At 34.4% G+C, this 14,744-nt stretch overlaps 1 protein-coding gene across 13 annotated transcripts in view; it reads left to right on the forward strand.

Moving 5' to 3' along the window:
* The window catches only part of TUT4 (terminal uridylyl transferase 4), a 116,868-nt gene that overhangs the window by 43,839 nt on the left and 58,285 nt on the right, over window positions 1–14,744 (forward strand). For all 13 annotated transcript variants that reach the window (XM_014844286.3, XM_014844290.3, XM_070509917.1 and 10 more), the window contains 3 exons: window positions 10,561–10,738; window positions 12,863–12,951; window positions 14,567–14,618. In XM_014844286.3, the coding sequence (XP_014699772.2) occupies window positions 10,561–10,738; window positions 12,863–12,951; window positions 14,567–14,618 (319 nt within the window). The remainder of the gene's footprint in view (window positions 1–10,560; window positions 10,739–12,862; window positions 12,952–14,566; window positions 14,619–14,744) is intronic.

A 14,744-nucleotide genomic window follows, 5' to 3' on the forward strand; every position in this document is an offset into this window, starting at 1 on the left:
ACATTATACTAAATGAAATAAGCCAAGCACAAAAAGACAAATACTGTATGATTCCACTTAAGTGAGGTACTTCGAGTAGTCAAAATCAGAAAGAGAGAAAATAGAATGGTTGTTGCCAGGGCCTGCAGTGTTGGGGGAATAGGGAGTTATTATTAATGGGTATAGAGTTTCAATTTTGCAAGATGAAAAAATTCTGTGAATGATATTGATGATTGTACAACAATATGAATGTACTCAGTGCCACTTAATTGTACGCTTAAAAATGGTTAAAGTAGTAAATTTTATGTTATGTATATTTAATAGCAATTAAAAATATTGGAAAAAAAATGTCCACTCTTACCACTTCTATTCGACATTGTATTAGAGGTTCTAGCCAGTGCAGTCAGGCAAGAAAAAGAAAGAAAAGCCACCCACATTGGAAAGGAAAAAGTAAAACTACATTTGTAGAGATTTGATTGTTTATGTAGAGTATTTGGTGAAATGTAGAAGAGTCACTAGAACTAATGAATGAGTTTAGTAAGGTTCAGAATACAAGATCAATATGCGAAAATCAATTGTATTTTTATATACTAACAAACAGTACAAAATTGAAGTTAAGAAAAACTTTATGATAGCATTAAAAATATGCAAAACTGTGTACAAAAAATTCCTGAGAGAAATTAAAGAAGAGCTAAATGAGAAATAAACCCTGTTTATCCGTTGGAAAAATTGATATTGTTAAATGTCAGTTCTTTCTGTACTGAACTATAGATTCAACACAATCTCAACCAAAATCCTGAAGTGAAAACTGATTCTAAAATTCATATGAAAATGCAAAGGCCCTAGAAGATCCAAAACAACTTTGAAAAAGAACAAATTTGCAGGACTAACACCACCTGATTTCCAGACTTATAAAACAACAATCATCAAGACTGTGGTATTGGCATCAAGTAGACACATAGGTCGGTGGAGCAGAATAGTGAGTCTAAAAATAGGCTCACATATGTCTGAGCAACTGATTTTTGAAAAGATTCAAAGACAGTTCACTGCGGTTAAACATGGTTCTAGAATAATTAGATATCCACATGCAAAGAAAAAACTTCAATCCATAGCTTGTACTGTATTAAAAAAATAGCTCAAGATGAATGACAGACCTAAATGTAAAACCTAAAAGTGTAAAATTTCCAGAAGAAAAGATCAGTGAAAATCTTTATGACCTTGGATTAAGCAAAATTTCTTAAATATGACACCAAAGAAAAAAAATGATTAATGGAACTTCCTCCAAACTAGAAAGATACTGTTTAAAGGATGACGGTGTTAGCCACAGACCATGAGAAAATATCTGCAAATCATGTATCTGGTAAATGATATATATCTAGAAGGTATAAACAACTTTCAAAACTCAGTAATAAGTAAACAACCTGATAAAAATAATGGGCAAAAGATTTGAACTGACTTCATTAAAGAAGACATATAGATGTCAAGCACGTGAAAAGATGCTCAGTGTTATTTGTCATTAGAGAAATCGCTAATTAGAATACCTAAAGTCAAAAAGGCTGTACCAAGCATTGTCAAGGATGTGGAGGAACTGCAAGTTGCAGGCAGTTCTGTTGGAAATGTAAAATAGTACATCCACTTTTTTAAAAGGTTTATTTATTGGCATACCTCGTTTTATTGTGCTTTGCTTTATTGCACTTTGCAGATATTGTTTTTTATGAGACTCTCCACCAGCAAAAAGATTACAGCTTGCTGAAGGCTCAGATGATAGTTAGCATTTTTGAGCAATAAAGTGTTTTTAAATTAAGGTATGTACACTGTTTTTTTAGACATAGTGCTATTGCACACTTACTAGACTACAGTATAGTGTAAACATAACTTTTACATGCACTCGGAAACCAAAAAATTCACGTGACTCCCTTTATTGCGACATTCTCTTTATTGCGGTGGTCTGGAACTGAACCCGCAGTATCTTCGAGGTATGCCTGTATTTTTAAATTATTTTTTAAATTGAGATATAATTGACATATAATATTAGTTTCAGGTATACAACATAATGATTCAATATATGTATATTTTGTGAAATGATCACCACAATAAGTCTAGTTAATATCCACCACCACACATAATTACAAATTTTTCTCTTGAGAACTTTTAAGATTTCCTCTTAGCAACTTTCAAATATATAATACAGTATTATTAACTGTAGTCACCACATTACATCCCCAGGACTTAATTGATTTATAACTGCAAGTTTGTATCTTTTGACCACTTTCACCCATTTCGCCCACTCCTCACCTGCTGCCTCTCATAACGACCAGTCTGTTCTCTGTATCTGTGAGTTTGGGTTTTTTCTTTTGTAGATTCCACATAAAGGTGAAATTACATGGTATTTGTCTTTCTCTGTCTGACTTAATTCACTTAAGTGTAGTGCCCTCAGAGTCCATCCATGTTGTTGCAAAATGGCAGGATTTCCTTCTTTTTTATGACTGAATAATATTCCATTGCGTGTATATGTGTGTGTGTGTATTTGTATGCCACATTTTCTTTATTCGTTCATCCATTCATGGACACTTAGGTTGTTTCCTTGACGTGGCTATTGTAAATAATGCTCCACTGAACATGGGGATGTACATATCTTTTCAAGTTAGTGTTTCTTTTCCCTTCAGATAAATACTCAGAAGTGGAATTGCTGGATCATATGGTAGTACATCCACTTTTGAAAACATTTTGGCAGCTTTTTAAAAAAGATAAATATGTACCTAATATGCAGTTCAGCCATTCCATTCCTATATATTTACCCAAGAGAAGCAAAAGCATATGTCTGTACAAATACTTGTGTATGAATGTTCATAGCAGCTTTAAATAATTAGCCAAAAAATGCAAATAAGCCAAATGTACATCAGTAGATGAATGGATATACAAAATGTGATATACCCATACCATGTTGTACTATTTAGCATAAAAAGGAATGAACTGTTGATACATAAAGTAACACAGATGAGTCTTAAAATAATTATCCTGAGTGAAAGAAGCCAGACAGAAATGAGTCTATACTGTGTGACTCCATTTATATAAAACTCAAGAAAATGCCAACTAAACCTATAGTCATGGAAAGTGAGTCACTGGTTGCCTGAGTATGGGTGTGGAGGGAGGAAGGATGATTACAAGGGGATATGAGGGCATTTTTGTGTGTGATTGATATGTTCATTATCTTAACTGTGTTGATGTTTTATGCTTGTACAGTCATGCACTGCAGAACAACATTTTGATCAATGACAGCATGTATGCTGGTGGTCCCATGAGATTAATGCCATATAGCCTAGGTGTATAGTAGGCTATACCATCTCTGTTTGTGTTAGTACACTCTGTGATGTTTGTACAGTGATGAAATTGCCTAATGATGCATTTCTGAGAAATAGCCTGGTTGTTAAGTAACATATAACTGTATATGTGTGTCCAAAGTTAACCAAATTGTAAACTTTAAGTAGGTGCAGTTTATTGTATGTCAACGATATCTCAGTAAAGTTGTTTTTAAACAAAACAGCCAAAAAGAAAAGGTCAGGTCACCCATAAAGGTGCAGTAGTTGGGAATGTGGCTGACTTATGAATAGCAGCAATAGAAGCCAGGAGACAGTTGAATAGTATCTTTGGAGTTCAGGGTTGGGGAGACCTATCAACCTATATTTCTATACCCAATGAGATGATCTAACAATGGTGAGCACAGAATATAATGATAGACAAATGAAATGAGAGAGTTAACCTCCAAAAGACCCTCGGTAAAGGAAATTCTAAAGGGTATATTTTAGACTACGTGATGTTGGATAGTTGGGCAAAGACCTGATCGTGAATGAATATGTATACTATGTTAGAGTGTTTTTTTTTTTTTTTTTTAAAGATTTTATTTTTTTCCTTTTTCTCCCCAAAGCCCCCCAGTACATAGTTGCATATTCTTAGTTGTGGGTCCTTCTAGTTGTGGTATGTGGGACGCTGCCTCAGCGTGGTTCAATGAATGGTGCCATGTCCGCGCCCAGGATTCGAACTGACGAAACACTGGGCCGCCTGCAGCGGAGTGCGTGAACTTAACCACTCTGCCACGGGGCCGGCCCCGAGTGTTTGGTTTTTATTTTGAGGTTTATGGAGCTTAGTGACATGTATTTTTTCAAGATCACTCACCCTGGCATCAGTGCAAAAGAAGCCTTTGAAGGATCTAGGTTGGGGAGACCAGTTAGTCATTTATGATAATCTAGTCAGGCAGTGGTGAGCATTTGATATTAAGTAATAGTTAGTAAGATTGGAGTTGAGGTTAGAGCTTTAAGAGAATTTAGGATGTAGAATTGTGGAGGCGGAGGCCTGGGGTGTTGAGAATGATTTTAAGGTATCTGATTTGTGATATTATTATAGATTCTGATGCTGTTTGCTTAGAGGAAATACAAAAAGAAAAATGTTTTAGAACATACTAAGTTTGAAACACTTGCAGGACATTTCAAGTAGAGATGTTTACTGATCAGTTGAATGTAAGGGTCTGGAATTTATTTTAGGAACTGGTGATTCAGCTTTGGTAATCTTCAGCATATTGAAGTCATAGGTGTGGGTAAGATCACCCAAGGGACTGAGAAGGAGAGAAGATCAAAAAACACAAACGTTTAAGGGTCTGGTAGATGAAGAGCAGCAAATAGATTGGAGAATGATAAGAAAAATAGGAAAAATAGAGAGAAAGGTATCACAGAAACTCAAAGAAAGGAGAGTTTCAAGAGGGTAGTCCAAAGTGTTTGATAATATGGATAAAAAATAATCTAAGAACGTAAAAATCTCTGACTTGGCAACTAAGGAGGTTTTGATAATCCTGGTAAGAGCAGTTTCTGTTTTAGAGCTAATCACAGTTTTGAGTGAGCAGGTTCAAGAAGAGGTGTATATATTCTACTTGCAGGAAACTTCGTTGTGAAAGAAGGGAAGATTGGTCGTAGCTTGAGTGGCACACAAGATCTTTTTTTTTAATATGGCATAGTGGAGCTCTCATCACAGTTTACAGTTTTAATGTTTTTAATTCCAATAATCATTTGATTAATCTTTATCTCTCTCTTGACTGTAAGCTCCATGAAGGCAGGGATTATATGCATTCTTTTTTCCCATTGTAACTCCATTGTCTAGAACAGTGCCTGGCACATAGTTGCTCCATAATATTTGTTGGGTAATTGTTTAAATGGAAGTGGAAAGAGCAAGAAGCTTTGGACTTAGACCGAGATTTAATTCTCACTTCCTCGGATATTTAACATCTCTAAGCCTTAGTTTTCCTATCAATAACATGATTTTGATAGTATCTCCCTGGGGAGGTGTATTACAAGAGTTTAAGTAACATAACATCTGTAAAGCCCATGACACAATGCCAGGCCTATAGTAGGTACTTAATGGTGGTGGTTGTTGCTGGTATTGTAGAGGTAGAGAGTGCTTACTTGATGAAGATACAACCTGGTAGATGGGGCAATGTTTAAAATGAGGAGAATGAGTTGATTACTTGAGGAGATAAAGAGTGAATAGAATTTAGAGCATGTTATTAATCATGAATTAAAGAGAGCATTTCATTTTATTGGAAAGGAAAGACATTAAGAAGGCTTCACTGAATATTTGACATTCAAGCTACAAGGAAGAGTGTAAGGGCCTATTAGGCATAGAGAACAAAATGAGTAAAGGCGTGGAGGTCCAATAGCATATATGGTATTTGGAGGCTGGTGACTGTTTAACTGTGGATATCTGCCAGAAATGTTGAAGGTAGTAGAGGGAATGGTTGCAGGAGGATCTAAAAAGGCAGGCTGAAACTAAATTGCTGTACGTTCTATGTTAAGAAGATGATGCATTATCTTATTGGTGCCATTGAAGGTTTAACAATTTTCTTATTGTAGTAAAATATATAACTTAAAATTTACCATTTTAACCATTTTTAAGTGTACAGTTCAATGACATTAAGTGTGGTCACATTGTACAAGCATCTGCACTATCCATTTCCAGAACTTTTTCATCACCCCGTATTGAAACTCTGTACTCATTAAACAATAGCACCTCATTCCCCTCTCCCCCTTGCCCCTGGTAATCACCATTCTACTTTCTGTCTCTATGTATTTGACTATTGTAGGTACCTCAGGTAAGTGGAATCATGTAATATTTCTCCTTTTTTGCTTATTTCGCTTAGCATAATGTCTTCAAGTTTCAACCAGGTTGTAGTGTGTATCAGAATTTCCTTTTTAATGTTGAATAATATTCCATTCTATGTATATACCATATTTTGTGTATCTATTCATCTATAGATAGATATTTGGGTTGTTTCTGCATTTGCCTATTATGAACAATGTTGATATGAACATTGATGTAGAAATACTTGTTTGAATCCGTGCTTTCATTTCTTTTGTATATATACCCGGAGGGGGAATTTCTGGATCAAATGGTAAATCTATGTTTAATTTTTTGAGGAACTGCCACCCTGTTTTCCATAGCAGCTGCACTGTTTTACATTCCCACCACCAATGCACAACAGTTTAGTTTCTCCACATTCATAAAACTCTTTTTGTAGTTGTTGTTTTGATAATAGCCATCCTAATGAATGTGAAGTGGTATCTCATTGTGATTTTGATCTGCATTTCCCTGGTGTTAGTGATGTTGAGCACCTTTTCATGTGCTTCTTGTCCATCTGTATGTTTTCTTTGGAGAAATGTCTATTCAGGTCCTTTGAGTTAGGTTGTTTTCTTGTTGAGTTTTAGGAGTTCTTTCTATGTTCTGAATATGAATCCCTTATCGTATATGTAATTTGCAAGTATTTTCTCCCATTCTATGGGTAGCCTTTTTATTGTTAATAGTGTTGTTTGTTACACAAAAGTTTTTAATTTTCATGAAGTCCAGTTTGTCTGTTTTCTTTTGTTGCCTGTGTTTTATTTCATATCCAAGAAATCATTGCCAAATCCAATGTCATGAAGCTTTTCTCTTCTGTTTTTCTTTTAAGAGTTCTATAATTTTGCTCTTACATTAGGTCTTTGATCCATTTTGAGTTAATTTTTGTATATGGTATAAGGTAAAGGTCAACATTGTAAGTGGATATCCACTTTCCCTATCACCATTTGTTGAAGAGACAGTCCTTTCTCCATTGAATGGTCTTGACACCCTTATTAAAAATCATTCAACCATGTATGTTAGCTTCTATTTCTGGGCTCTCTGTTTTATTCTCTTGGCCTATATGTGTGTCTTTATGCCAGTACCATGCTGTTTTGTTTACTCTGGCTTTGTAGTAAGTTTTGAAATCAGAAAATCTAAGTTCTTTAACTTTGTTCTTCTTTTTCAAGATCGTTTTGGCTATTCTGGGTCCGTTGAGATTCCATGTGAATTTTAGGATCAATTTTTTCTTTCTGCAAAAAATGTCATTGGGATTTTGATGGAGATTGCATTGAATCTGTAGATCATTTTGGGTAGTATTGACGTCTTAACGATATTGAGTCTGCCAACCCATGAACATGTATGTCTTTCTCTTTATTCATGTCTTCTTTAATTTCTTTAAGTAATATTTTGTTGTTGTCAGTGTACAAGTCTTTTATCTCCTTGGTTAAGTTAATTCCTAAGCATTTTATTTTCTTTGTTGCTATTTTAAACGCAGTTGTTTTCTTAATTTCCTTTTCAGATTGTTCATTGTTAGTGTATAGAAATGCAACTGATTTTTGTGTATTGATTTGTATCCTACTTTGCTGAATTTGTATGTTAGTTATAACAGTTTTTTCGTGGAATCTTTAGGGTTTTCTACATATTAGATTATGTTATCTATGACTAGAGGTAGTTTTACTTCTTCCTCTCCAGTTTAGATGCCTTTTATTTCTTGCGTAATTCCTCTTCCAATAATATGTTGAGTAGGTGGTGAAAATGGACATTCTTGACTTGTTTCTGATCTTAGAGGAAAAGCTTTCAGTCTTTCACCATTGAGAATGATGTTAGCTGTGGGTTTCTCATATGCAGTCTTTATTGTGTTGAGGTAGTTTCCTTTTATTCCTAGTTTGTTGAGTGTTTTCTTTTTTTTTAACCACAAAAGGTGTTAAATTTTGTCAAATGCTTTTTGTGCATCAATTGAGATGCTCGTGTTATTTTTCCTTTCATTCTGTTAAGGTGGTGTATTATATTGATAGGTTATTGTATGTTGAACCATTTTTGCATTCTAGGAGTAAATTGCATTTGGTCGTGGTGTATAATCCCTTTAGTATTCTGCTGAATTCGATTTGCTAGTATTTTGTTGAGGATTTATTAAAGGTTTTTAAGTAGGAGAATAACTGGTGGAAATACGGGGAATGGGATGAAGGGCCAGACTCGAAATGAGAGACTAATTAGGAGGCTCTTGTCTCTTATGCAAGTTTTCCCAGTCTAAACTAATTTCTTTCCAGGATTTACCTCATCTCAGTAGAAGGTGCCACCATTTACCCAGTGCTTAAGACAAGGACCTTTGAGTCATCTTTGATTCATCTCTTTCTTTAACACCCCACATTCAGATCATTAGTAAATTTTGTAGAATTTACCTTCAAGATATTATATATTCCAAATTTAGCCATTTGTAACACACCTGTACTCTTTCTGCTTTGGTCTAAGCTACCACCATCTCACCTGAACTATTTCCAACTTACCCCTCTTTGTGCCCCTCCACAACCCCCCCCAGTCTGTTCTTCATTTAGGTGCCAAGATTATTCTTTTAAAATATGTCATATCATGTTACTTCCTGCTCATAGCCCTTCAGTGACTTCCTAACTTAGAATAAAATTCTAAGCTCTTATCAAGTTTCGTAAGGTCAGTACAATATTTGGCTTGTAGTTAGCTTTTCAACCTCATCATCTTCCCCAGTCACTCCTTTGTTACTCAGCTCCAGCCACATTAATCTTTTCAAATAACATTAGATAATTTCTTGCTTCTGAGTCTTTGTATTTACTGTTCTCTGTTTCTAGAATGCTGTTCCCCCAGAAATTTAAATGTCTCTTTCCTTCACTTCTGTCAGGTATTTGCTTAAATATTACCTGTTTAGAGTGGCCGCCTTTGTCTACTCTATTCTAAAATAACAACTTCCCATCAGTCTGTAGCCTCTTACCCTGTTTTATTTTTCTTCATAGCACTACCTGACATGTTAGTATATATTTATTTATTTTTCTGTTGTCTATTTCCTCTAACTAGAATGTAAGTTACATAAGGGCAGGGGCTTCATTGATTATATGTATGATAGAGAATATATGAGGGTATCAGGAGGATATGAGGATGATCAGTGATATGAGGATATCAATGAGAATGTTTCATGAAACAGGATCCTAAAGGAAGTAGGATAGGCTTATTAATAGCATAAATAGAGGTGTGTGTTCATTTATTGTCTTTGATCTTCTTATTTCTGTGACAATAAAGCAATATAATTTAAAGTATTTTGTGGTACTTCTATGTATTTAAAGATAATTTTGTTGAATGTTAATCTTGTATCATTTTTTCATTAAGTATGTTGCTATTAATACCTTGTATGAATCTTAAAAAAAATAAACACTCATTTAGACACTCATCCAAGACTTAGATTATAATTAAGATTGCAGAAATGGTCACAGAAACTTATCAAAATGAGGTTGTTTTAGCTCCTGTGTTTGATCATTCTATACCTTAGGTAAACTTATGTTAAGACTGAATATGGTAACATGAATAAAAATTAGGAATCGATCAAAGTCTTTGTTTAACTATATTGGAGGGGACGGGGAGAACAAACTACTTTTAATTATTATATGTGTTAGGAGCTCCATGTCTCAAAAAATAGGAGATTGTTTCTTGACTGAAATGTCGTAATAGAAAATGCCTTTGTAATATTAAATAAAATAAATTAAATAAAAGAAATTACCACGTAAGATTGTATGTGATTTTCTTCTTTGCATTTTCCTATATTTTGTGTAGCTTTTGCAATTAGCATGTATTTTTTTAATCAGAATAATAAATTAATTTTAAAAAGTCACTGTGCATCTATAATATAATAGTCCCTCTTTAGCTTCTTGGTGTAAATTGGCTTTCAGACTTTTAGCAAAATAGAGGTTTTTTTGAACATTTTGCTTGAGTTAGATAAAATAACAGAAGTCAATTGTAAGTGGTAGGCAGTATTTCACATGTGATGATAGTGTCTAGGATGTTTTCCTGTGACCATTTAATCTCATACTCTGTATGCAGGTCAGAGAGATTCAAGACCTTCTGCTACATCTGAGACAACATCTGTTTGTTGCAACAAAATTATCACCTGAGAGTTGTACCTATGGTATCTTGGCTTTGATGTAGGATTTCAGAATTTATGCAGATAGTAAAGTAGAACAAGTTTTATTTTTTTAATGTTTAATAGCAACGTTCCCCACAGCGCCTCTCATTCTTCCAATCCAGTTTCACAAAGGCAGATATCTCTCTCTCTTGTTCGTCTCTATATTCTAGATGTCTTGAATCTGGCACATAGAAAGCGAATATTTGTTGAGTTAATACGTTTCTGTCCTTCCCTCTTGCCTAAAAGGACATTAAAATAGAAATTTTTTTTTATGTTGTTGTTGTTAAACATTACACTAATAGGAAAAACAGGAAGAAAGTGAACTTCGTTCTCTGCCACCTCCTTCCCCTGCCCACTTGGCTGCTTTAAGTGTGGCAGTTATTGAATTAGTAAAAGAACAAGGAATAACAGATGATGACCTCAGAATCCGCCAGGAAATTGTGGAGGAAATGTCAAAGGTTGTAACAACATGTTTACCAGGTACAAATACATTTTATATTTATTTTTTAAATTACACAATTCTTCTCCTTGCTCCTATTGAACTTAGGGTAAATTTCTTAATGTTTTCCGTTCTCTTTTTTCCTCCATCTTAAAAGTAGGTGAATTTAATTGTTTTATAAATGACTTTTTTGGGAAATATTTCAGAGAAGGAAATGGAGAATTATGGCACAGTATAATGTTTGTAATAAAAAAGAAATACAGGGTAATTTCTTAGTGGTCGAATATTATATTTTACATTAATTTTATAATTAATTTTTTAATATTGTTGACTTCTGAATGGGCATTTTAGTTATACTGTTTCAATACATACATTTCAACCAGTCACTGAATAAAATTCCTATTGCCTGATGGTGGGGAAAAATTAATTTACTTTAAGTAGGGATATTGGAGGTAAAATCTGCACTTTTCTTTTTGACTCTGGTCTTTCTTTACAGAAAGCTTATGTTTTTGGTGCAAAGGGGAGTTGGGCCAGATTTATTGGAGACATTTATGTATAGCTTATTTGCTTAGCCTTCATAATTTTTTTGCATGAGTAGAGAATTTAAGTAAATGTATATTAAATAAGACTTATTTCTTACCACCTAAGGGGTTTTGGACAGTTGATAAATTATAGTTTCACATAGAGCCATTGTGAGATTTCTAAGAAAGAATATAAAATTGAAATTTAAAAATGGAAAACATTTTCTTTTCTCTTTATTATTTCTGTAATAATGTGGTTTTCTATCTAAAATACATTGAATACTGATTTAAATTATATGTGGAAATAATTCACCATTATAAAAATTTTCTACGAATAGAAATGAAATTTTTATGATTTTAATGATTTGGATGACTTTGACATTCTGTGAACTGGAAAAGTAGACTTTTACGTATACAACTGAGTATGAACTTACACTTTGTAAGAAATTAAACCTGCCTGATCAGTCCCAATCATTATTATTATTTTTTTTTGTGAGGAAGGTTTGCCCTGAGCTAACGTCCATTGCCACACTTCCTTTTTTTTTTTTTTTTTTTGCTTGAGAAAGATTAACTCTGAGCTAACATCTGTGACAGTCTTCCTCTGCTTTGTATGTGGGATGCCTCCACAGTATGACTGATGAGTGGAGCAGGTCTGTGCCCAGGATCCAGGCCCATAAACCTGGGCCACTGAAGCAGAGTGCGTGGAACTTTAATCACTCGGCCACGGTGCCAGCCCCCTCCTCATGTTATTTTTTAGCTTGCTCTCTGGTGAGATCCTTTTAAAATTGGCCTTATTATGATTTTTGATAAAACATATTTGATAATCTGAGAAAGAGGTAGGTATTATGTTACTTGTTCCTATTTATTTTGTTCTATGAACTCTTGAAAGCCAGAGTTTCTTTGGTTTTAAAACTGTTTGCAGTATGAATTGAATTGACTTGACTTTATTTTATCTTATTTTTTTTTGTGAGGAAGATTGGTCCTGAGCTAGCATCTGTTGCTAGTCCTCCTCTTTTTGCTTGAGAAAGATTGTCACTGAGCTAACATCTGTACCAATCTTCCTCTGTTTTATGTGGGATGCCTCCACAGTGTGGCTTGACAGGCAGTGCTAGTCTGCACCTGGGACCTGAACCTGTGAACTCAGGGCCGCTGAAGCAGAGTGTACAAACTTAACCACTACACCACTGGGCTGGCCCCTTGACTTTGTATTTTTAAAGAGCATTAGCATTGAATGTCTGTGATCCCTTCCCCATTTAAAGTGCTATCTCTTACATAAATATAAGTATCTAAAAATAAATGTAGTTTGTGACGGTAGCTATAGCTAGGTTAGTACGTTTTTTTACTGTTGCATATTAAATGCTAACCATACTTCTAGTCATTCCTAAATGAAGTATTACTAGAATTTTGTTTAAACACTGAACTTTTATGAGTAATTTCTCTCTTCCTTCTCTGTTCCTGAACCTCGTAACTGAGAAACATTTTTATTATTTTGTAGACCAGCTAGGAAGGATGTCATTCTTCTATAATTGTTGTACTGGAATTGGAAGACATACAATTGAAATATATATAGTTTTCCTACTAGTTTTTTAAAGTTCCCATATTTGCACACTATTTCATGCTTTGATATTTTTCCTTTATTTCCAGAGTGTTCACTTAGGTTATATGGCACGTCTCTAACTAAGTTTGCTCTGAAAAGTAGTGACGTTAATATAGATATAAAATTTCCTCCCAAGGTAAGTAATTAGAAAAGAACCTTTCTTTTGTGGTTTTTCACTAGTACTTGGTGTTTTTTATCGATTATCTTCTTAGAGAAGATGTAGGGCCCTATAAAACTTTGGCTTGTAGAATGTTACCGTCATGATTAAACAGTGCTTTTGCAAACACTATTAGGTGTCGCCATAGGTAAAATAAAAGAAATGAGACAGGAAAAAAAGGAAACACAGTAAGGCAGTCAAGAAAAAAAGGAATATTGCTTATGTTTGAGTGTGTTGAACAGTTATCGCTTATGGTAAGCATTATTGGAAGTGGAAAGAACTTTGAAGTAGTACGTCTGTGTTCAAATCTTGGCTGATTACTCGAACTTTCTGAGCCTCAGTTTCCTAATTTCTGAAACAGGGGTAATAACTTTTATATTAAATAAGGTTATTTTAAATATGATATATACCAGGTATTTTTGTATAGTGCCTGGTACATTATGGGTACTTTTAATAAATAATAGCTAGTACAATTAGTAAAAGTACTGATATTGTTTAGCACTGCTAACATTGCTTATATATTGACATATCAAACATTTAAAATAATCATTTCACATTTTGTGTGTTTTTAATTTTAGTTTATGCTTGAGGTTATTTTTGAGTGAAAGTCTAATACATTTACTTACAGTTAACCTATGATTATTAAATACTTTTAAATAACAGCAAAGTACACATTAAACTACACATTTGACAAGCTTATTATTTAAAGTAGTATTTTTTTTCTTTTTCTTTTTCTGAGGAAGATTAGTCCTGAGCTAACATCTGCTGCCAGTCTTCCTCTTTTTGCTGAGGAAGACTGGCCCTGAGCTAACATCCATGCCCATCTTCCTCCACTTTATATGTGGGATGCCTACCACAGCATGGCTTGCCAAGAGGTGCCTTGTCCGCATTGGGATCCGAACTGGCAAACCCCGGGCCGCCAAAGTGGAATGTACGAACTTAACCGCTTTGCCCCTGGGCTGGCCCCTAAAGTAGTATTTTTTTTTTTTTTTTAAAGATTTTATTTTTTCCTTTTTCTCCCCAAAGCCCCCCGGTTCATAGTTGTGTATTCTTCGTTGTGGGTTCTTCTAGTTGTGGCATGTGGGACACTGCCTCAGCGTGGTCTGATGAGCAGTGCCATGTCCGCGCCCAGGATTCGAACTAACGAAACACTGGGCCGCCTGCAGCGGAGCGCGCGAACTTAACCACTCGGCCACGGGGCCAGCCCCCCTAAAGTAGTATTTTAATCTAAGCCTTTGACCATGATTCCAGTTGTCAGTATCCCTTAAATTTCTTAGCTCAACAGCTTCTCTTTAACAATCATTTGGTAAACTAATTTCTTTTCAGTTTTGCTATGAAATTTCACAATCTTTTCTCACTCTAAGAACTCGTAATTCTAGGAGTGTTGCTGGAATAACAGCAGTACCTGATTTATTAGATTGTACTTCCATGAACCAGATTTGTTTAACATGAAAGTAAAACACTATTCTGTTTTCATTATTTTAACATACCGAGCATGATTTTATTTAAATGTTTAATGAATTGAATTCTCTCTAAAAGTTCTTCAAGTTGAACTATGAAATTAGTATATTGATTTAATTTGAAACTCTTTTAGATGAGTCATCCAGATCTTCTGATACAAGTGCTTGGGATTTTAAAGAAAAGTGGTGAGTTTCTTTTTTAATTTGTCTTTCTAAAGAAAATTCTTCAAAGGCACATGCATTGTATTGTTTATGGCTAACCAAGTTAAACAAAAACTTGTAGCGTATTTGAGTCATTGTATTGCGTATGTA

This window comes from Equus asinus, chromosome 5 (genome assembly GCF_041296235.1).
Source record: "Equus asinus isolate D_3611 breed Donkey chromosome 5, EquAss-T2T_v2, whole genome shotgun sequence".
In the NCBI taxonomy this organism is placed as follows: Eukaryota; Metazoa; Chordata; class Mammalia; order Perissodactyla; family Equidae; genus Equus; species Equus asinus.